Source organism: Quercus robur, chromosome 9, assembly GCF_932294415.1.
Source record: "Quercus robur chromosome 9, dhQueRobu3.1, whole genome shotgun sequence".
Lineage (NCBI taxonomy): Eukaryota > Viridiplantae > Streptophyta > Magnoliopsida > Fagales > Fagaceae > Quercus > Quercus robur.
In genome coordinates this window covers 1095214-1118455 of record NC_065542.1, presented here as the reverse complement: position 1 = coordinate 1118455, position 23242 = coordinate 1095214, and the positions used below count along the sequence as shown (strand labels likewise).

The following is a 23242-nucleotide window of genomic DNA, read 5'->3' as shown; positions in this document are numbered from 1 at the left end:
CTTTACAATTAGTTGTACAAGATTTGCACCATTATTACTATTTTTTTTTTAGCTCTGGTTTGTAATACTCTTTAGCATGGACAACTCTCTCATCAAGGTGTATGTAATTTTTTGGTTTTGTGTAATACTCAAGTTGTAAACATGACTAAAGTCTTCATTTATTTATTTATTTAATAAACAGTAATACTTATTAGAATACACACAAAAATAGTAATATTAATGTTTTAAACCGGGTTTATAATACATTACTAATCGGAGTACAATTACAAAAAGGCCTAACATGACTAAAGTCTTGAGTTCTAATTATCAATATTGATGATTTCTCTCGGTCATGTAAGGTATAAGTAAATAATAATATGAACTAGGCAGTCTAGGCTTAGATTATATTTAATCCCATATTTTGTTCTGTTCATAGTGGACAGTAAATTTATAATTAATAAATGTTATTGAATAAGTAGTGGCTTTGTCTTCCAACACAAAACCACATGAACGTGAGATTCCATCTCTCTCTTAATTATACTTTAAAGACAAAGAAACATGTAATTCCTTTTTGGGATAGTATAAGGAGGATAGCGTAGGAAAATTATCGATATGATATGATTTAAAAAAAAAAAAAAAATTGTCTGTTCGACTGTGCTCCTTACAAGTGGTTTTAAGGTTTTGGTTTGTAATATTTACAAGAAGTTATACACGATGTTGACGATGACTATTGTTATTATTATTTTGTTTTGTAATACTATTAATTTAGCATGTTCGTACTCTCATGATTTGAATTGATTTATGTTTGTAGGAGATGTACTTTGGCTAATTCCAGTAATCTTGCTAGTACTTGCTTGGGTTAGTTTTGTTATTTGCATGCCAATCGATGATGATCACTGTACCGATTGTCTTGACTCAATTTTCTATGGAGATGGAGACCAAGTAATATGGTTGGATCAAAACGATAATATCTTCGATTTTTCTACAGTTTCTTCGAGCACTCGAAATTCAGAGATCGGGTCAGAAACTGATGCTATCTCCAGTTCATCTTCAACCAATTCATCAACCACATCATCTATCTATTCTGCTGATTATGATCACATAGAGATTAATGTTATCGATCATTTGCCAACAATTGTGCTGGGAGAGAGTCGTCGACTACCTAGGCTTAATCAGGACACTTGTGCAATATGTTTGGGTGAGTATGAGCCCAAAGATACATTGCGGATTGTTCCAGTGTGCAACCACTACTTCCATGCACAATGTATAGATCCTTGGCTTAAATTAAATTTCACATGCCCGCTGTGTCGAAAAAGCTAATGTCAATGATGAACAAGATTTGTTTTTTATTAGAATTTTTTCCAAGGATGTGGCAACATTTAAAATTGATCAATGCATGTCTTTGTTTATAGTAATGTCTGAATGTGCTTATTAATTGCACTATCGTGCATTGTAAGGACCAAGGACATACTCTTTCCCCCCTTAATTTCATTGAGAATTATTTAGTAATTGAAGTAAATGGAATTATGGAAGAAGTTGCATTGATTTTGTGTTTATTTTTGTTCTTTTCCCCAATGTAGTTGAAGACTAAATTTGCTCTTTAGATTTGCTTTCACATGTGTTGTTGGGGTTTAATCGAATCTAAACTAAATAGCAAACTCTATTGTGAACTATTTTGTAACTATTTGTACGTTAGCTTTGGCCAAAAAAGACCCCACCCTTCCTAAAATGAAAATCGATTGGAACTAGAAGTGCATCGAGTAACTGAAAATAAGATAAATAGTCAGAGTTAAGTCTTGTTAGTTACTCGACTTACTCTGTCTAGTGATATGGTGTTAGTACCAACTTGTTCATGTTTAGTTTTAGTATTCACTTTGGATTGTACAGCGTTTCTTTTTTTGAGAAAAATATTTTTCAAATTGATTTGATTCTTTTATGAAACTGCTTATTCATTCATCCATCCAACAATAAAAGGGGTAGGAGGAGGAATGAAAATTTACAGATGGATGTGATAACCGAAGAGAAAGAGATATTTATATTCAATTTTAATGAGTCTAAAGACACAATATTTTTCAAAATTATTTTGTTCATTACAATTTATGCATTATTAAATATAGTATAGGTGATTAACTCAACCGAATCAGCGTAGCATTTCCACTTCAGTCTATTATATCTACTATGGTCCACACAATTCAGTTCGATAACTTCGATCCATTTCAATCCACTCGATCCAATTTGCTAAAAAAGAAAAGAAAAAAAATTCATGTGTGAATATATATATATATATATATATTTTCCTCCCATATATTTTCCTCCCCTTGCATAACTCCTTGGATTTAATATTTTTATAAGGCTTTCTATAGTGTAGCTCTATCTGCTGCCACCTACAATTCACATTACACAGGAATGTCTAAATATGTTGCATCATGTCTTCTTTCAAGAGCAGTACTATCTAGAGGCCCAAGTTTGTACCAATTCTCGTTAATTGTAATTCTAAACCTCACTAATCCATTACAGAGCCCATGTCCATACCATCTTATTTATGTACTACCTTTGCCATGAGCCCAGCTGCCCAGGTTATAGAAATCATTGCTAAGACTGACACCACTCCCTCCAATTCCTTTCTTTTCTTTTCTTTTCTTTTCTTTTTTTCCTTTATTTTTCGGTAAACTCTAATTCCTTTCAACACCTTCATTACCATTTTTTAATTGGATAAACAATATGAACTATATTATTATTTTGAAAATTATACTCAATGTTCTAATTAAATATTTTCACTCAGTGTAAGCTTATTTGTTAATTCAATTTTTTTAGCTGTTTGGCGTATCGATTGATAAATGATATAACTGGTGGTTTTAATTGTTTAAATTTTGGTTAAATTTTTTGTTATGAAAACTAGTTCAAAATGGGATTGCTTATATTCTCTAAATTATAAATTAGTTCCAAAGTTGTTTCTTTCATCGATCTGTTGTGTCAGTGATAATTTTCAATTATTATTATTTAAACATGATGTGATAAATCTTTAGAATTTAATTAAAAACACTTACATAATGTTTAATTTGTCAAAAACCTAGTGTGTAAAAAGGTTAATTATTCAAATTGAAACTATAAAAACTAATTTGAGATTCGTATCAAAGTTCAAATATAGTATGGGTATCCTGTAATCAAACAAAAAAACTAAACTCAAATCATGCTTACAAAAAAATCGGAAATTCATTTATGTCTTGCAACGATAGTTGTAAAACAAAATAATAATGAAATTGGTAAAAGTATGTAGATAAATACTAATTAATTTACCATTTGCAAAGCTTAAATATTTCAAATTTTATTATATTGATAATATTTGTGATGGTCAAAAAACAAATACTGTGCTGATTACAATGACTAAGTAACTAACTTGCACAATTTATTTATAAGAATTACAAGGTAGAATTTTCATAATGAGAGATGTAAACAACTGATTAAGAAGAAATGAAGGATGATTAGATTATCCTTTCATATATGAACTGCTCTCCCAAGATACAAAAAGTTGCATAGGAAGCTAAAAAATATCATCTCTCTTCAACTGGGGTAATTTTCTCTCTCTCTCTAGTTCCTTCCTAGGTTTTTCTCTTCGTATTTCCCAATTCTCTCTCTGTTGCATCTTCCTCCCCTTTTATAGATATTTTTCCTTCTCTTATCTCCCCAACTAGATTTTCGAGATACTTGTCATATCTCCCCTCTATTCTGCCTTCCTTTCACCATGAAATGGAATTTTTGGGGGTGTCTATACTGTTCAGGCTAATTAGGCTAATTTAATGTAGAAGAGATTAGGTAGAGAACCTCTCATTAATGCGAAGACGACTGTCTCTGTGATTCTTATCCTCTCAGGGTATTTTCCAAGGCTAATCTAATGGTGGTGGCATCTCGGATCAAAAAGGAATCGGTTGCCCATGGTCCCTTACATATGTATCCGTAGAAGAATATGCCATGCTTATTACCTAGGATAAGAGTTTCCGTAATAGTGGCTAACTCGAATCTCCACGGGACATATTTTGGGAAATTGCCCTTTTATTCCTCAAGCGTTCTTGCTCCTATCCACATTTTAGGGCCTGACCCATCTCTTAAAGTATGACCTAGGCCTCGGTCCGAAATCAAGTTCACCTTCCCCCCCCCCCCCCCCTCCCCACAATATTAGTAAAAGAATAAATTTAATTATGAACTACGAAACTAATAGACAGAGGCCTTATAGTTGAATTGACACTTCCCCATGCACAAAATGCTTGGGGGTCTAGGGAGGAAAGGGTTCGAGCTGCGGGGTTAGCGGCATATTGTAATTATCTCTCTAAAAAAAAAAACTATGAAACTAATAAGACTATTCATTTATATTATTTAAACAAGTTACACAACTCATTGCAAAATTCACGTAATTAAAACCTTTTTATCAGTGAAAAACTAAAAATCCTAATATATTTTCATCCTTGAAATTTTTTCTTAAATTGAGGCCTTGGCCTAAATCCAGCAAGCCCATCAGCATAGTTGTCAGTATCATATCGTGAGTAAAAAGTTTCGTATCATATCGGCGTATCATAAGTACTCATGAATTGAACGATACAGTGTGCGTATTGTATCGTAAATTCGTATGTATCGTATGATACATAGACAAATGCTTTGAAATAAAATTTTTTGTTAAAATTTGCACTTTTATTTGAATCTAACAATTTGTTAGACTTGTTTTTAACACACAATTATTAGTTTACTTAATTTTGCCTACTAAAATAACATATTTATAAGTTTTTTCCCCTTTCTCCTACCATTAGACTACACAGTACACACTTATCTTTCACTTTAATATTTAAAATTTTATTTTAATTTTTTTTATCGTTATTGTTACAAGCCCTAGAAACTAGAATGCAAAAAAAAAAAAAAAAAACTATAAAAAATTATTAAAATAAAAAGAACAAGAAGAGATAGTAAATGTTAATGATGAATGACGATGAAGAAAATTTTAATAAATAAATAAATTTGCAAAATTATAAACATGATGATAGCGTTGATTTAGATGGGGTTGACTAGATAATTTGATGAATATGATGAAAATAAATTATTATTTTTAGATCATTTGTAAGATATTATCATTTTTGAATTTAAGTAATTTGAATGTGTATGTTATGAGTTTCAAAAAAAAATGTGTATGTTATGAACAAATGCTAGTTGATTTATTTAGTTAGCTTGTTAAATATTATTACATAAGTGATGAATAAATTATTTATTAATTAAATATATTCAAAATTTATAATAAATATAGCATTTATATATGTATATTTATAATTTTTTATTTTTTATAAATTTTATTAAGTGTTTGTATATCTTACTATATACAATACGATACGTGATACGAAAAAATTAAAAATCAATTTACGATAAGATTCACGTTTTGACAACTATACCAATATTAGTAAAGTAATGGTGGCTCCCACGTGTGGTGGTATCATCTCACCTAAACCAAACAGGATTTTAAAAATTCCTAAGCCAACGGAAAACAGCAATCACAAGTAATGAATCCACACAGACAATTATTTTTATTTTTTCATTTTTCTAAACTAAAAACAGAAAAACCTTCCCAAAACCAAAACTTATTAATTAAGAAAAATCAAATTAAATAATTAAAAAAAAAACCAGTCTCGCTCTCGTACCCACCCAGTCTCGCTCTCGTACCCACCCAGTCTCCACAGAAAGAGAGAGAGAGAGAAAGGAAACAGTACATCCCCTCTGATCTACGAAGGAAACCTCAATTCCCTCTTCTTCTAATTTTAGCTATATTTTCACAAATTCACAAAATTGTCAAATATTCATCCAATTTTTTTTTGTATGAAGTTAGTTTGATTTTATAGAAAATTCAAACAGAGAAAACCAAAGCCAAAAATGTCGTTGAATATGAAAACCCTAACGCAAGCTCTAGCGAAGACCGCGGCGGTGATCGAAAAGACTGTACAGACCACCGTGCAGGACGTGACCGGGCCGAAACCGCTCCAGGACTACGATCTTCTCGACCCGATCGGGTCGGCGGGTCCGGGTTTAGCTTGGAGGCTTTATTCCGCTAAGGCGCGTGACTCCACGCGCCCACAGCAGTACCCGGTGGTGTGCGTGTGGGTGCTCGACAAGAAGGCGCTGTCGGAGGCACGCGCGCGTGCGGGGCTCTCGAAGGCGGCGGAGGACGGGTTTTTCGATTTGGTGCGCGCGGATGCGGCGAGGCTCGTGAGGCTGAGGCACCCTGGGGTGGTGCACGTGGTGCAGGCTTTTGATGAGAGTAAGAATGCCATGGCGATGGTGACGGAGCCGCTCTTTGCGTCGGTGGCGAATGCGCTTGGGGATGTGGAGAATGTGCCTAAAGTGCCTAAGGAACTCAAGGGAATGGTAATTCGCTAATTTGTGTTTTTTTTTTTTTTTTTTTGGTTTTGTAATTTTGAATGTAGTTTGTAATTTGAGAGGTTGTGAATTATTGAAGAATGTGTGTTTATGTGATTTAGTTAGTGTTTGATTGGAATTGAGGGCTTATATGTGATTTAGTGAGTGTTGGAGTGAATGCCCAATTGATGTGAATTAAATTTGAGAGCTTAAATGGGATTTAGTGAATGGCCATTTGAAGAATTTTAAATTTTTGTTTAAATGTGATTTAGTGAGTGCCCAATGTGAAGGGCTTTAATGGTTTTAAGTGATTTAGTGAATGCCCACTTGAATTGAATTAAATTTGAGAGCTTTATATGTGATTTAGTGAGTGCCATTTGAAGAATTTTGAGTTTTATTTTTTTAATTGTGATTTAGTGAATGCTTGTTTGAAAGAATTTGAGTTGTGCTAGTGAATGTCCGCCTGAAGAGTTCTGACGTTTCTCTGTGATTTAGTGAATGCTCCATTTTGAAGGTTTGAAGAGATATGTTGTTTTTTGTGTATGCTGGTTTGAATTTGAAGAGTTAAGTGCATGTCTCTATGTGATTTAGTTAATGCATAATTGGAATTGAGAGCTTATAGTTATATAGATTTAGTCCATTGGAAGGGTTCTAATGGTTTTATGTGATTTAGTGAATGCCCACTTGAAGTGAATTAAATTTGAGAGCTTACATGCGATTTATGAGTTCCCCCATTTTGAAGGATTTTGATGGTTCTTTTTAATGTGATTTAGTGAATGCTTGTTTGAAAAGAACTTATCAAAAAAAAAAAAAAAGAATGCTTGTTTGAAAAGATTTGAGTAGCGCTATTGAATGCTCACTTGAAGAATTATAATGTTTCTATGTGATTTAGTGAATGTCCATATGAAGGTTTGAAATGAAATGTGATTCTCAATGCCATTCTGAAAAAAAGTGCGTATTCTTCAGGCTATAGGTTGTGCACTATGTTCTATCTAGTTTGCTGACATAGGGACATTTAAAAAAAAAAAAATTGCAGGAAATGGGCTTGTTGGAGGTGAAGCATGGTTTGCTCCAGATGGCGGAAACCTTGGACTTTCTCCATAACAATGCACGTCTCATTCATCGGGCTATATCACCTGAGGTTAAATCTTATTTACTCTCTCTCTCTGTTTAATTTCTAGCCATGTGGCAGTGATAATTTGTGTAAGTTGGAGTTCCATATTTATCTGTGTTCCCTTTTATTTTCCCCAAGTTGTTCTAAAGAAAAACATAGTGGTTTTTTAGGATTTATCTTGAGACTAGATCACCAAGAAAGAACAACTTTATTGGATATCAAAATAATTTATTACTTTAGATGCTTTTATAACCTGGTGTTCAGTGGCTCACTACTTCTAACAAATGCTCTGGAATTTTTAGGAGCCTTTGTATTTTGCATAAGCATAATTATTTTATGAGTGCGAATGATATAAAATGCTTATGAGATTATAACTTTGGCAAGTTCAGTCCTCATATCTTATGCATATTTAAAGATGTATAATATAAAATATTCCTTATATGCATTCATTTACTTGATCTCTTGCATTAGGTTTTTACATGTATGGAATCTTTTAATCATAATACTTGTGAAAAGCTTCTGGTGTTGGTTCTTTTAGCTTGGGTTCATGAGATGTTGGATATGAATGTGTAATTATGAAGTTCATACTCTGCAGAATGTCCTTATTACCTCAAGTGGAGCTTGGAAGCTTGGTGGATTTGGTTTTGCAATTTCAACAGATCAAGCCTCAGGCGATATGGCAAATTTTCCGGCTTTCCATTATGCTGTGAGTGAAATTTTTGACTGGATTAGGAAGTAAAGAACCTTCAATTTGATTTTGCCTGGCTCCTTCTTTTATTATTTAAAATACCTGAGTTCTGGTTTCTCTAGTAGATTTTTATTTGGGTTAAGTAATTGTTAGTGGATACTTTATATGAATTCATGTGGATTTGTTAATCTTTTAGAGAAGTGATATGATCATATATGTTTTCTATGGTATTTTATGGGCAAATATATACTTATACATTGTGATTCTTGCTTACACTGTTCATGAATTTGTGAATGTTCTCTTCTACCTATATTTACTTGTTTGCTTCTTCCCTATTGACATGTTTGCCACAAAGCAGCTGTATTGACTACAACTTTGAAGTGGTTTGTTGTGTGCTTAATGTTTATTTAGAGCTCATTTACAATTTTAAGAGTTATGTAATGCTTGTTGTGTGCAAGTCTTGATACATATTATGGATTGTACAGGAATATGATGTTGAAGATTCTGTACTACCCCTTCAGCCATCACTGAATTACACTGCTCCTGAATATGTTCGGAGCAAAGCTTCTTCAGGTGGATGTTCGTCTGATATTTTCAGTTTTGGTTGTCTTGCGTACCACTTGATAGCTCGAAAGCCTTTGTTCAACTGCAACAACAATGTCAAGATGGTATGTGTAATTTAGAAGTCTAAATTCTTTCAGGTCCTCATTATTACTTATACCTTAAATCGAGCTTTGATTTTCTAATATCAAGAGATTTATGGTTGTGTGCTAATCTATCTGTGGATAGAGGTTTTCTCTTACCTTTTAGCTGCTACTTCCCTCTTTATGTGCATTTATACAGATTTATGCAATTGGTCTCTAATTTTGTAAACTGGCAACCTTTCTCTTAGATGGTCTAGCTTGTGACTCATTGAACCCCTTGGACTTTTGCAACTTGAGCAGGTTTGGAAAGATATGTGTGAGTGTGACGTGTAGAATTTTAGAAATTGGACGAGCTCAAGATATATGGTCTGAATGTTGTGCTATTAAGACATAATATGCTCATGAAATGAAGAAATTCATTTAAACATGGGAATGAATTTTATTGATAAAATATTAAAAATCTGAAAGAGGTCACTTCAGATGGTCAAGTCATGTTCAAAAGAGAGTTTTTAGTACACCAGTGAAAGAGTGATTTAATTCAAGTTGAGGGAATGGAGAGATGTAGAAAATGGACTAAAATAAGATTGGTATAAGTACTAAAAAAGGACATGTTAATTAAGTAGGTGATAGATGGTATTTTGGATAAGATAGAATGACAAATAAGAAATCCCCAAATTTTTGGGACAGGAGGGGGGGGGGGGGGGGGTTGTTGCTGATGAGCTCAAGATATGCTAGACAAACTTAAAAATTGAAGACTTGAATAGAATGTAGGAGTTAAGCTCTGTTAATCTCATAATACCCCTCATAAACTGAATACCCATAACCCCAGTTGTGATGGGAATACCTTTTAGTTGACCTGTGTCTGTTTGAACAGCCTCAAGAACATGCGAAGAAATGATCAAAAGGGCTGTATTTGCCAGAGAATTGGCAGTTCTTATTGTAATGCATGACTGCTTAAGCGTGGGATTCACTGCAAATATTGGGGACCCTATTCATCTCTTTGGGCTTCTATTGAATCAAGAAATAGGTTTGATTGTCTATCTTTTAGATAGGATGTATATATAAGGCATCCTCCAGATAATTCAAATCGAAGTCGCTGAGCTGAGTATCATAGTTAGAGGTTCCTTGCTTCAATTTCAATTGAAGAGTTGAGAAGCCTTGGACTCCAATGATATATGTTGGACTCTGCCTTCACACCCCCCGTTCCCTTTCTTTTTATGCCCATCTTGTTTTGGGAGATCGGGTGGCCCAAAATGGTTTCAGTTGTCAGAAATTTGATCTTTTGACTTCATTAGGGGGAGATATGAACCGTGTACTTTGTACTCTGGATGTACCCAGATGCAAAAGTATTTGTGCTGGGAATTGCTGGTGCAACCTGCGTGTTGCCTTCTACAGTTTGGCTAGATTTGTAAGATGTGTCTGTATCTCAAAGAATCTATTAAACAACAGACTCAACATGGTTTATAGGCATGCAAAAAGCATCATCCATTGAAGTTTTTCTTAGTATAAGTTAGTCAGCATAGAATGAGAACATTATCAAATCACTTTACCCTTTTTTTTATTTTTTATTTTCATTGTATTCTTAGAAATATAACCAAGAGAATCATAAGCATAATATACCAGCTGTAAAATTTTTAGCACCATGAACTTATCCAAAAAATAGCATTGAACAAAATCTGAATGAGAAGAATCAGCTTGTTGAAAATTTTATAATTCTGTCTCAAGCTAATGATGGGTAATTCTTGTGTTTAACTTATATAAAAAAAAGATGTTTAATTCTTGTGTTCCTTTTCTGCAGTACATGAATACCTTGACTTACTTATCCAATGAAGCTTTCTCCTCCATTCCACCAGAGTTAGTTCCTGACCTGCAAAGAATGCTTTCTGCAAACGAGTCTTTTAGGCCAACAGCAATGGATTTTACAGGTACAACATGAGCCTTATGGGCCCTACGATGTTAAACTTTTGATAACCTCTCAAAATTGTTTTTAATTAATGTTGGTGTAAATGAGTTGTAAATTTAACAGTACACAATATTGCTATATGGAAAAATAGAGGACTATATTGTGAGAGAGGAAAAAGAAAATCATGATGGAAAGGGGCAAGGAGTTCCGTGGCACTAGCAATTTAATGGGGGAGACCTTTTTAAAAGTTTTAGATATTTAGATATTCTCTTTTCAGTTTTCACTTTGCAATCCATCTATAAGGTTTAGATAGCATCATGAACACGATGTTTGTTTCATTTAATAAAAGTCTTATTACCTATCCCAAAAAAAAAAAAAAAACTATAAGATTTAGATAGGAAGTTTTTAGTTAAATATGAGATACCACTGAAAAGCCTATGGATCTGTTTTCCCCTTTTTGATTATGTTAAAGGACTGAAAATAATGCATTTACATTCAATTATGATTCAGAATTCCATGGTTATTCATGGAAGACATGGACCATTAGTAGATCATCCATCAATTAGATATGGCAGTGAGTTATGAAGTTGTTCCTGTCTTGACTTATGGTCTTGTTACTCTCTATGGAGACAATACTTTTCATGGACATGCCAAAGAACCCTTCCATCACAGCTAGCAATGGGTTGTCCTGGTCATACTTAAGCTTAGTTGAATGAAATGTGCCGGTCTTGGGTTATTAGTGTGACTTGTCATTAAATGAACTGTTGACACTTAACTCATTGTTTGTCTCTCTTTTGCAGGTTCTCCATTTTTCCGGAATGACACTAGGTTGCGTGCTCTTCGCTTCCTCGACCACATGCTTGTACGTACTTGCATAAAACTTGCTTCTGGGATGGAGATACCCCAGAGTGCTGTGCTGAATAAGAAAAGTATGGTTTAAATAGAACCTCTTTGGTGATAATCTTCTTTTCTTGCAGGAAAGAGACAACATGCAAAAGTCTGAATTCTTGAAAGCATTATCCGATATGTGGAAAGATTTTGACTCCCGTGTATTGCGGTATAAGGTTTGAGTTTTTTAGTTCTTTTTTTACCCCCCATTTTATAGAAGTCTTTGTTGAGTATTTATACGTGAATTTATCTTTGTTGAGTATTTATACGTGAATTTATCTTTCTTGATTTTTGAGAATCTGGGAAACAAGATATGTTGAGAAACAGAAACCAGCCATGTTTTGTAGACAATTTTATACTTCCCTGGAAGTTTGCTAAGACTCTGTACTAAAGTTGAGTGACCTAATTCAGTTACAATATGGAGTCTGAAAATCTGGTTATAAATGTGATTTCAGTTGTGATACTAAATATACTACAATTTTGATTTAGTGCAGATTCTAGGATGTTGAGGTTAGTGGGCAGCATAGTAATTGGAATGCATCAAAAAGCTTTATGAACTAATTCTTTATTATCTTTTGTGCAGGTATTACCTCCTCTTTGTGCAGAGCTTCGAAATTTGGTAATGCAACCAATGATTCTGCCCATGGTTCTCACGATAGCAGAGTCTCAGGTACTATTTATTTGTATTCATGCTTTTGAATTTAACAATTTGCAAATTTACATGATATAAGGTTTTAATTATTTTTAATTTGATATGAGGCCTTGAAATTTACCACAACCATAAAATGGTTGAGGTTAATTTATCAATTTGTCTTGTTCTACATTGTTTTCTTCAGTATGTCATCTATTCATCTTGTCTGAATAGACTAAATATTTATCAATAATCTGCAAAAATCAAATGCGCCAGAAAATTTAAAAGGTCGTGCTAGGACATGAGTTCTTTACATGCTTGCTGATCTCATCCTGGTTTAAATCCTTAAAGCTTATTTTCCCGTGGTTTCATATTTGTGTTCCATGCATGGGCTCTTGTTTTGAGAAAAAATCATGCCCTTATTTCCAGGAAAGTAACTATTGATAATTTGATATTAACTTACGGGATAGATGTTTTGGTAGCACCTATAAATTTATTAAACCACTGATGGCAAGCATGCTATCTTGATTGTTTTTAAGTTTGGGAGAAGATGTCAAACTAAAATTCAATGATGCTGATGATTATCTATTTATATTTTATTCTTTTGATTTTATTATCTTTCTTGATATCGTGGTATGGAGAGTCATGTTTGCTGTGCATTTGTGTTGTGAAAAATAAAAGTTAGGCATTTAGTATGGTTGTTGATTAGAGATTGGCATGGAACTTATAATCGCTTGCATACTAAGCAGTAGGGAGCTCAATCATGTTTTTGTCGTATGAATAGAAAGATTAAAGGATATGGATATGTACTGAATATCTTGTGTGTTATCTATCTTGATCTGGAATTGATGTTTTACTTGAAAATTTGATTCATGTCAAAAAATTGTAGGATAAAAATGATTTTGAACTATCAACGCTACCGTCCCTTGTTCCTGTATTAAGTACTGCTGCAGGCGAGACACTATTGCTGCTTGTGAAGCGTGCTGACCTTATAATCAACAAGGTAACTATCTTATCCAAAAAAATAATAAAAATCAACTACAACACTTAAATTAAAGCTCTTTGAGCGCATGGAAATGGATGCAAGTGATTGAGATGAGTTGCTCTATACAAAATAGCACTTGGTGGACTCAGGGCCATGAGTTTAGCGCCTAATTTCTTTGAGGGTGTTTCTTGATAACATGTAGGTGACATTGAAGGTATTAAATCATCTAGAGATGCATGCAGTTATATGTGTATAAAAGTTAAAATGTAGTTCTTTAATTACTTTGGCATGTCTGTTCTGGTTGTTGCAGTTAGTTACAAGATATATATATATATATATATATTTTTTTTTTCTTACTTTAAAAAATGATCTGTTGTTATTTTATGTTCGAAGTGGGTTTATGATGCATGGATGCTAAGGGGCTTCTGTTTAGGCTTAGAATTGAATGAGAAATGAGAGGTGCTTAGAACAAGGAACAAGGTGTGACAAACCTTCTTAAGAGAAATCCATCTCTTGAAAATAGCACTAGGCTAATCTGTGTAATTGCATTCAAAACTGATCACAAAGTGACTACAATGTGGTGCTTATACTAGTTGTTTGGCATTGGCAGCCTTCTAGATGCTAGTGTCCAAATCCTATTGGCCAATGCTTAAGAAATCATCTAACTAACTAATTAGTTACAAGAGGATTAGGATGCAACTACGTGAAATGCCCTGCATCAGTTTACCTCATTTGATTATACTATTACTGCTGAAGCTATCTCCAACCTGCTCTTTACACAGCAGGATGGCTTTAGCCTTCCTATCCGTTTAAGTTTCCATGACTAGTGGTAATTTATCATGGTATGAAAGAAGGTGGTCCTAAGTTTGAACCTTGTCTACTCTCTACCTCCCATTTAAAAATTAAAATTTCATGTGTTGGGTCTTATGGCAAGTCTACGCCCACACATTAGGGGGAGTATTAGAACAATAGTTAAATGATTAAATTCACCCTTCCTATCTTTTGGGGGAACAAAATAGTAATTTATCAGGCTTTCCCAAGTTGCAGTTGGTGGCTGGGATTGAGTTTGATTAAGATTTCATGTTCAAATCATAATATATCTTAGTAATCATATGATAATGGGATGCCCCTTATTTATATATGTTTAATTAATGATTCTAGCTCAAATTGCACCTCCTCTTCTTGAAAGTACAAGTTGGAGGGTGAGGTGGTATGTTCTAGCTCAATAAAATAAAATGTTAATCCTTTGAAAAATTTTGTAACAATTCTATATTAATTTTCCTGAAACTTTAGTGAATTTATATAACTCTTTATTGGTGTTTATCATTGAATTTAGAAGTTATTGGCACTTGTAAAATTTGGTAGTTAGATGTTTGTACCTTTCAAACTAATAACCTGTGAAAAGGTTCACTCATTATGAAATTTCCTGTTTTATGTAGTTGAAGCAACATGATATATAATTTTTTTTCAGATGTATAAGCAAAGTTAGGTGTTTGTGCTGGATTTCACTTTTCATCTTGTACAGGTATAGCCAGCGAACTTATGCAATTAAGATACACTCTTTTTGTAACTGTTGTAGACTAGTCAGGAGCACTTAATAGCACATGTACTGCCTTTGATCATTCGGGCTTATGATGAAAATGATGCTCGAATACAAGAGGAAGTTTTGAGGAAATCTGCGTCCCTTGCAAAGCAACTTGATCCTCAGGTGACTGTCACTTATATAGAAGGACATATAATTTGTTGATGAAATTTAAGGGTGGATTTGAAGTGGTTAGGTGCATTATGTTATTTTAAATCTTTAACATCACAATTTTTTTTGTTAGATCAAATTCCTCAATGCATGTGTTTGCAAACTCATAAAAAAGATTTATACTAGTAATTGTTCTTCAAATCCATTTGTTTTAAATCCTCAATACAAATGCAACAATAAGACCCTAGAGATGAACCCAAAGATTCATAGGTAAGTAACTGAATTCACTACCATGATTTTACTTTTTTCCCAATTTCTCCCTCAATCTGGTTACAACTTAACATGTGAAACCTTCTAATGTGATTGATTCATATTAATTTGTTTTTTCCTGATAAATAAGTTTTGGCCACAAGGAGAGCGGAAAGTGGAGATTTGAACTAGTGAACTCTGCTTCTTGAGGTGTGGTCCTTAGCCGATTGTTTCCCTTGTGGTTAACTCTTATGTGAACCAGTAGCTCTGTCAAAAATGATAGTACTTACAGCATCTTTAAATGATGAACATATCCATCTTACCTCTATCCCCTCCCAACACTTGGAAAGCTAATAGTCTCCCACCCATAACTGCTTTATCAATCATCTTGCTTAGCACTTCTATAACGAGGATAAACCCAAGTGTTGGTACCAGGTCACTTTTTCTCAATTCTCTAGAGCTAGGAAAGATCCTGAAGGACAAATATAACCACCAAAAAGTCTGGAGTATTAAAGTATAATTTTGAAGCTTTTCTTGAAGCAATTTGGACAAAGATTAAAACTTTAAGGGGTATGGTGCCTTTTCCTGATGGCCCTTGCATTTACTGAATTTTTTCTATCGAATTCTTTTGTTATATGTAGTTCTACAACTTAGTATATAATTGTCAAAGCTTAGCCCCAAATAAACACCACCCCCCTCCCCCCAAAAAAGTGTACAGCATCTAGAATATTATATATAAAAAAGAAGAATATTATATTTCTGATTTTTCCATAAAAAGTATATAATATTACTAAACATTATATCCCTTCTTACTAACATGCTTTATGAGGGAGGCATGGATTTTAATGGAAATTTATATATTTCATTCTTGGGATTTTAATGGAAATGTATATATTTCATTCTTGCCAGCTAGTGAAACAAGCAATGTTGCCTCGCATTCATGGCTTAGCTCTTAAAACAACAGTTGCTGCGGTGAGTATATTACTTATTTAATTTTTTACATTTTTTGGCCATCATTGTGCATATTAGATTGTGATAGACATGCTTTTCCATTATATCATATCTTGTCAAAGTGGTGGTATATCTGACCACCGTGGTTCAAAGTTTTGTTCTCTTCTTGTACGGAGTTGCTGTGAATATTGGCTGAATTGAAAGTTGATTACTGAATATTGACAACAGTACTTCTTATCCCCTGGTTTCCACCTTGGCTAAGAACATTGCATGTTGGCAGAAACTCTACTGTAATATTGATTTTGATTATTGTACCGAGATAACTACAGAACTGGTGCATATGTTCGTGCATTACACCAACGATCATTTAGCTTATGTTTGGGAATCACTCTGCAACATATTTTTAGAAGTATTACTCACTCTGCACTTCTCATTGGTGTGTGTGTGTGCACGTGTGCGTATTTGGACAAAGTTTGGCGAGTCTCCTAAATTTCCTATAGCTGAATTGTTTATTTTATTGCCATTTTTTTTTTTTTGGATACAAGATAGAAATTCTATTTTAGCCTAATCTAAATGTATATATGTGTGAAGCTCCCTCCTGGAGACTTGAACCCCGGTCTTTGCCCCCCCACACCCCATAAATACTTATACTTGTAGAGTGACCATCGCACCAAGGGTGTGCTGTGGTTTATTTTATTGCCATTAGAAACAAATTCAAGAGGAAGTAAACATTTAGACAGAAAGAACTTAAATATATGAAAAAACATGAAATTAATTTTATCAGAAGTTATTCCAAAAGCTGTCACCATTTGTATCAAATTATTTTTTAAATGTGGTTATGGATGCTAAAACTAATTGGTTGAAGAGCTATAAGTTAAGATTTAACTAAGTCACTGGTATTGCCTTTTTTGTCTGATACATTAATCCAGTGTAGGATCAATCAGTGGGTGATTGTTTAATTGCTGTTATAGACTAAAACAAAACATTTGTTTATTTCATCATCTATGAAACTCCTTAGCAGGTCTGGAAATAGAAATAAGAGAAAGGAAGACTTGTGCCAATGATCTCTGCTCAAACACCTACTCCCCCTATAAGAAAGGGTGGTGGGTAAGGTCTCGGGTTTCAAGTCTTTCATGTCTCTAATTGGACATCTAAATTCTAACTTCTAATACCTGTAATTTAAGAAGTTCCATGGCATTTAGGGAAAGAATAAAGTAAAATTTTCTATAAATACAATGCTCACTCCTTTTTTGAGATAGGTAAGCAGTTGGGGTGCGTGGGGGTTGGGGGGGGGGGGGGGATGGAGGTGGGGTTCAAACCATAGACATGGGACACCACAAAAGATGCCATTACTGTTGGGCTATCACTTCACTTGAAACCCCCTCCCCACCATTTTTTTATTATTAATTTAATGCTTTTGTAGATTCATTAGTGATGTGAACTCATTGCTTGCACTTAAATCTTTTGATAGTTCAAATGCCATTTGAACAAAGTATTTGTGTTGTTACATGATTATCTTGTTTTTTTTTTGCCAAAGTATGAACTTTATTCTCAACCTTTGGGTGTACTTCCATTGACAGGTTAGAGTTAATGCATTGTTATGCTTAGGAGAGTTGGTTAACACGCTTGATAAACATGCTGTTTTGGAAATCTTGCAAACAATTCAACGTTGTACAGCTGTTGACCGTTCTCCTCCTACCCTTATGTGTACCCTTGGTGTTGCAAATTCAATACTTAAGCAGGTAATGGTCTCCAATACGAGACTTATACTTTGTATTGCTTTAGAATGTCCATGAGTAGTACATGGTTTTATTTTTTTAAGTAGAATTACTGCTCATTTCATGGTGCTAAATTCATCTTGTTCAGTATGGAGTAGAATTTGTTGCGGAGCATGTCCTTCCGCTACTCGCACCTCTTCTTACAGCTCAACAGCTAAATGTTCAGCAGTTTGCTAAATATATGCTCTTTGTCAAAGATATTCTCAGGTACTGCTATATTCCACGCCCATGCATTTGCTTGTGTTGTGTGGGCAAATTTGGCTGTGATGAAATCACTTATGGCATCTTGATATTATGACAGGAGGATAGAAGAAAAACGGGGAGTTACTGTGACTGATTCTGGAATCCCGGAAGTAAAACCTTCCCCTTCTGTTAATGGGCTTCTGTCCCAAGAATCATTAAGCAAAGTAAGTGGAACTGTCAACTCTACAATGAAGAGCAGCCCTGTATGGGATGAAGATTGGGGTCCAACCACAAAGGGACGTGCAACTTCCCTCCAAAATTCTACAAACAACAATCCCTCCACTAACCCTGTTCTGGGTTTTCAACCAATTCAAGTAACTTCACTGCAGTCACAATCGTTGATGATACCCACAATATCCAGTCATCAAACAGCTGTGTCGTGTCCTCCAGTTGATATTGAGTGGCCTCCTCGGGTGTCTTCTGCAGTTACCCCCCAATTAGAAGATGGTGAGAAGCAATTGAATGCTGGAGCGTCATCCACTTCAAGTTTTGATGATGTAGATCCTTTTGCTGATTGGCCTCCGCGACCTACTGGCTCAGTAAGTGGGGCTGGAATGTATAACAATGGCACAATGGGACAGCCCACCAACAAATATGGGCCTAGTTCAGTCTCAAGTACATCAAACAGTATGAACTTCCAAATGAACAATTGGGGCCTCAATTCTCACAGTTCTTTTGAGCCAATAAGAGAGAATCAAGGGAACCCAACTTTGACTACTGGTAGTCTGGGAGGTGGGGGTATTAACCCTTTAAGTTCTATTGCATTTTTGAAACAAAGCCAGGGTATACCAGCTTCAGGTACTTATACTGATAAGAGATCGACAGATATTGGATCCATATTTGCTTCAAGTAAGAATGAACAGTCTGCACCTAGACTTGCTCCACCCCCATCAACTGCTGTGGGTAGGGGAAGAGGAAGAGGGAGGGGGGCCTCTTTAGCCTCTCGGACTAGTCATACCAAATCACAATCTGAACAGCCACCACTTCTGGATTTGCTATAAAAGGTGGTGTTGTAACTTTATTATTAGTTCAAGAGTAGTGAAAGAAGAGTTTGTGGATTGGCCCTTGTAGATCAGCCATCCAATGCTGCCAGAGGAATTTTGTAAAATTTGTTGGGAGGTTCCAGTTCCCATAAATATGCCAGTCAAGTGCAGCCGCTCTCGGGCAGGTCAGAAGGTTTGTTATGTAATGGTTTGTTGTGCCTTGCTTGTATGTTTTTGTGATCTAGCCACGATACTTCATCATAATATATACTTTAAATCTTTCTCTTGTTTAATTTTGTACCATTTTGATATATATCTGGATAGTGTATTCTTCAAAACAGTCCCAGCTCCAAATGACTGGGTTTGGCAATAATAAAGTTGGAAGTTTGATAGGTTACTATTTCAACATCATTTTAAAAGTCTAAGGTGTTGGTTGTGATTACTTATTTTCTAGGAAGCGTGGACACGATACTCTCCTAGGAGACATCTGCACGCTTGTCCCAGCCATTTCCTTTTTTTTTTTTTTTTGAAAAATTATGGGACACAAGAGGGGAACTTATCTTTTATTTCTTTTTAGTTTCAACCTTGGACACTTATCTAGTTTCTCTTTTACTTACTCTTTCGGATCTTATTGTTAGTTTGTATTCTAATCTCTAAACATCATTTATTAGTCATGAATTTACACTATTATTCATTATTGCTCTTAAATTAATATATGTTTCAAATTATGTGAAAAAATAAATGCTTAATAATATTTAAAAATATAATAAAAATATATTCAATAATTAATTAATTTGCATATTCCCGCTTTTTCTAATTTGTCAAAAATTGTCATGTTGCTGTGTCGTTCTTGTACCCGTACCTGTGTTGTGCTTCCTAGCTTAATTTTGGCTTTCTCAAAAGGGTCGTTGGTTGTGATCACCAATTCTTGATTCTCTCCCATGTTAATTAGTAGTATTAGACTATTAGTAGTGTTTTGGACTTCGGATATCCACCCGTCAGTTAAGGAAGACCAAAAGGAAAATCTTTATTAAAGTTTTCCTTTTAGTTTTCTTTGACCAATCAGATTGGTTTTACTTTTGCCAAATTAAATATTGGCATAAGCCAAATTAAAGAGATGAAGGTCCTGCGCCTGCCATTAGATGCTCGATCTCTCTCTCCCCATGGAGTTGCCCTTTGCAAGGCCTTGTATCTTTGTTGGTTATGGTTTTTTAGCCTGTATTTGTGAAAATTACAGTTTTTTTTTTTTTTTTTTGGGCAAAGCTCCACTTTTCTAGATCAATCCCCTCCAATTCTACAAAACCAGTTCAACCAGTGTCCACGGTTGCACCTTCGGTCATTGGTTTTATTCTTTTTTTTTTTTTTTTTTTTATTTATTTAAATTTTTGGTTTTTTAGTATAATCGAATTGAACTGGTGCTAAGTTCCCAATCAAACTGGCCGATTTGGTATAATTTTTAAAAAACCACAATATGAAATTCTTCAAAAAAGTAGTCTGGATAAACGTTAAAATAACTAGTCGAGTTCCTGCTAAACCAAAGTGCCTTGCTTGTATTTGATATTTGCTGTAGCTAATTCAAAGACCCATAATGCTCAAGATTGTCATCTGACCAGAAAAATTGGGGAAAAAAAGCATTTGTATTGTCATTGCATCTTTTTTATCATTCAATCATCTTGTAAACACCTTAGTTCCTATGACTTGATTCTAAGCTCTCATATTCTCCTATTTTTTCACATTCATGTACTTAATGATAGCTCATCATGTGCTTCGTTGTTTTGCCTGCTCAAATATATCACCATGTGGGTTATTCAATGAATGTTCAAGTTTTGTCATTTTATTAGATTGTTGAGCAATGATACTAGTTGTAGATGGGTTTTGGGATAGAACAATCTCGTATCCATCATAGTACGATTCCATCCCTTCGGTGAAGATTTGCCAAACTAAACCGCCACCCATTGTTCCTCCATTTTTGGCTAAGTTGTAGATGTTTGTATAAACAATGCTCAAGAAGTAGTCCATAGCGCTTATATTAAACCCTGGATATGTCTTTGATTTTCCAAATTCAGCAAAAATCAGTGGCTTCTTTAGAATAGTCCTTGAGTCTGTCCAATGACTTGTCAACCACCTTTGAATGAATGCTATTTGCAAGTGATCGTCCTGTCCGGGAAGCCTATTGAGAATTACACGTTTCTTTAGCCTTATAAACATGTCCTTAATAGTTGTATTCAATGCATAAAACTTCTACCTTTCCTAGTGAACGTGCATGAAGATTCAGAACTTACCAAGCATCGGGATATGCATGTATGGTGGCAAAGTCAATCTCTTTAATGAGATTATTGGTAATAAAATCTGTGCCAACTTCGTAACCAGGAATAGGATTGTATTGCTTTCTATCTTGAATTGAGTCTCCATAGAAACCTTCCATGCCAATCCCCAACAAGTGTTTGTTGTCAATGGATTTAACATAGGAACCTATCTCTTGAACCCATACCTGTTTGAACATAATGTTATAAGTCTATGGTGAGGTAATCTATAAAATTAACTATTTAATATGAGTCCAACGACAACATTTTTCATAACTACTGACATGATCTGATATGGTTGGTACATAATAGAAATAGTGTCAGACTTAAGTGAAAGTGAATTAGAGTCTTTTAATAGTTATGAAAATTGTTGTATCCTTAACATTGCTCTAAAATTTAAATAATTAATTAAGAGTGCAAGGGCTCACGTTTACGGTCTTGCCAGAGTCAACTTGGCAGCGTGGTTCATTTATTAGTTCCCAAGCCATTATTGTCGGATCATCTTTATATGCAATTCCAGTGATTGTGTTGAGCCTTGTTAGCACTTTCTGTGACAAAACAAAAGCATATACATATGACCCAAAAGAGAGAAAAACACAAACAAATGAGGCAATCTGTTAGCACATACATCGTTTTTATTTCTACTAAATACTAGTGCAAATAAAATGTTCTCTGTAATTCATTTATATATTTGGTTCTCTTATAATATACCTTAACATAGTTCTTGTAGTACCCTATCATTACTGCATTTGTATAAAAATCATCGTCACTATTAACAGGCTCACCAGCACTTCTAGCCCATTGCAAATATTGAGGTCTTCCTCCGTAGTCTTGGAGATTGTTCGTCAAAGTCAAAACTAACCGAACCCCATACTTTCTTGCCTCAGAGACCACAAAATCAAGTGCCTGATAATTACTGACAGTAATCAGCATTTCAAAGAAGCTATCTAATTAGTGGTTTTTAACTTTTTAAATGGATAATGAGAGAGAGAGAGAGAGAGAGAGTGGGGACATGACTGAAATTCAAGATGACCAAATAAAATCTTTTGTCCCAACGAGGAAATTCTATTAATTACAACTCGTCACATGTATATTTTTTTCCTTTATAAAATTGAAGTATTAAAAGAAAAGAAAAAAAATTAGACACATGACATAGGCTAATTGGTGTAGTATAAAGTAAAATACTCCTTAATACCAAAAAAAAAAACCCTAGTAGAATAGAGGTTTTTTGTTCCATTACCATTTGTTCTAAGGCCATGACAAATTTCATTACTCAAAAAAGCTCAAGTGAGTGGTTAGGAAATGGTGAAAACTTTTTAATACTTAAACCATTATTCTAATAAGGAATGCATATGCATGTAAAACAAGTCTTGTAACTTTTTTAAAAAATGCATGTATACAAGCATAAACATGTTTTAATAAGACAATTAATATAACCTGAAAGACAAGCTCATCATAAACACCAGGAGATATTTGCAGTGGTTGGTAACCTCCATCACTAAATGCCCAAGTCCGGCAAACATTGAGCCCAACAGCTGAAGCCTCATGAAACACATTCGATATTTTGTACCTTTCACTTGGCTCCACTGCAACCTGCATCATCCAATATGAGTTAAAGCCATTGAAGAGGAATGGGGATCCATTTAGTACAAAATGGGTGTCTCTAGTTTGAATGAATCCTGAAGCTATAGGGTTGCTACTAGCTTTACAAACTAGGGCCACAAGAAGGTTGCGTGCTCTATTCACATTCAGTAGGGATATAAGAAGGAATGAACCCCAAATAAAGATGATTTTCCCAGTGCATGCCATTTTGTTTTTGATGA

General features: G+C 34.4%; 2 protein-coding genes across 2 annotated transcripts; one reads left to right on the top strand and one right to left on the bottom strand.

Moving 5' to 3' along the window:
• The first annotated feature begins 5641 nt into the window (after positions 1 to 5641).
• LOC126700340 (SCY1-like protein 2 B) lies at positions 5642 to 19527 on the top strand. Its single transcript, XM_050398436.1, has 14 exons — positions 5642 to 6375; positions 7403 to 7507; positions 8076 to 8186; positions 8654 to 8836; positions 10611 to 10737; positions 11516 to 11577; positions 11693 to 11779; positions 12187 to 12273; positions 13124 to 13237; positions 14799 to 14927; positions 16071 to 16133; positions 17693 to 17854; positions 17979 to 18097; positions 18192 to 19527. Exons 1-14 carry the CDS (start codon positions 5884 to 5886, stop codon positions 19132 to 19134), a joined length of 2784 nt encoding a protein of 927 aa, XP_050254393.1. The 5' UTR covers positions 5642 to 5883; the 3' UTR covers positions 19135 to 19527.
• A 1207-nt stretch (positions 19528 to 20734) lies between these two features.
• On the bottom strand, positions 20735 to 23242 carry LOC126700024 (mannan endo-1,4-beta-mannosidase 5-like). Its single transcript, XM_050398006.1, has 5 exons — positions 22857 to 23242; positions 22131 to 22325; positions 21848 to 21967; positions 21399 to 21607; positions 20735 to 21286 (listed from the first exon to the last, which is right to left on the bottom strand). Exons 1-5 carry the CDS (start codon positions 23226 to 23228, stop codon positions 20875 to 20877), a joined length of 1308 nt encoding a protein of 435 aa, XP_050253963.1. The 5' UTR covers positions 23229 to 23242; the 3' UTR covers positions 20735 to 20874.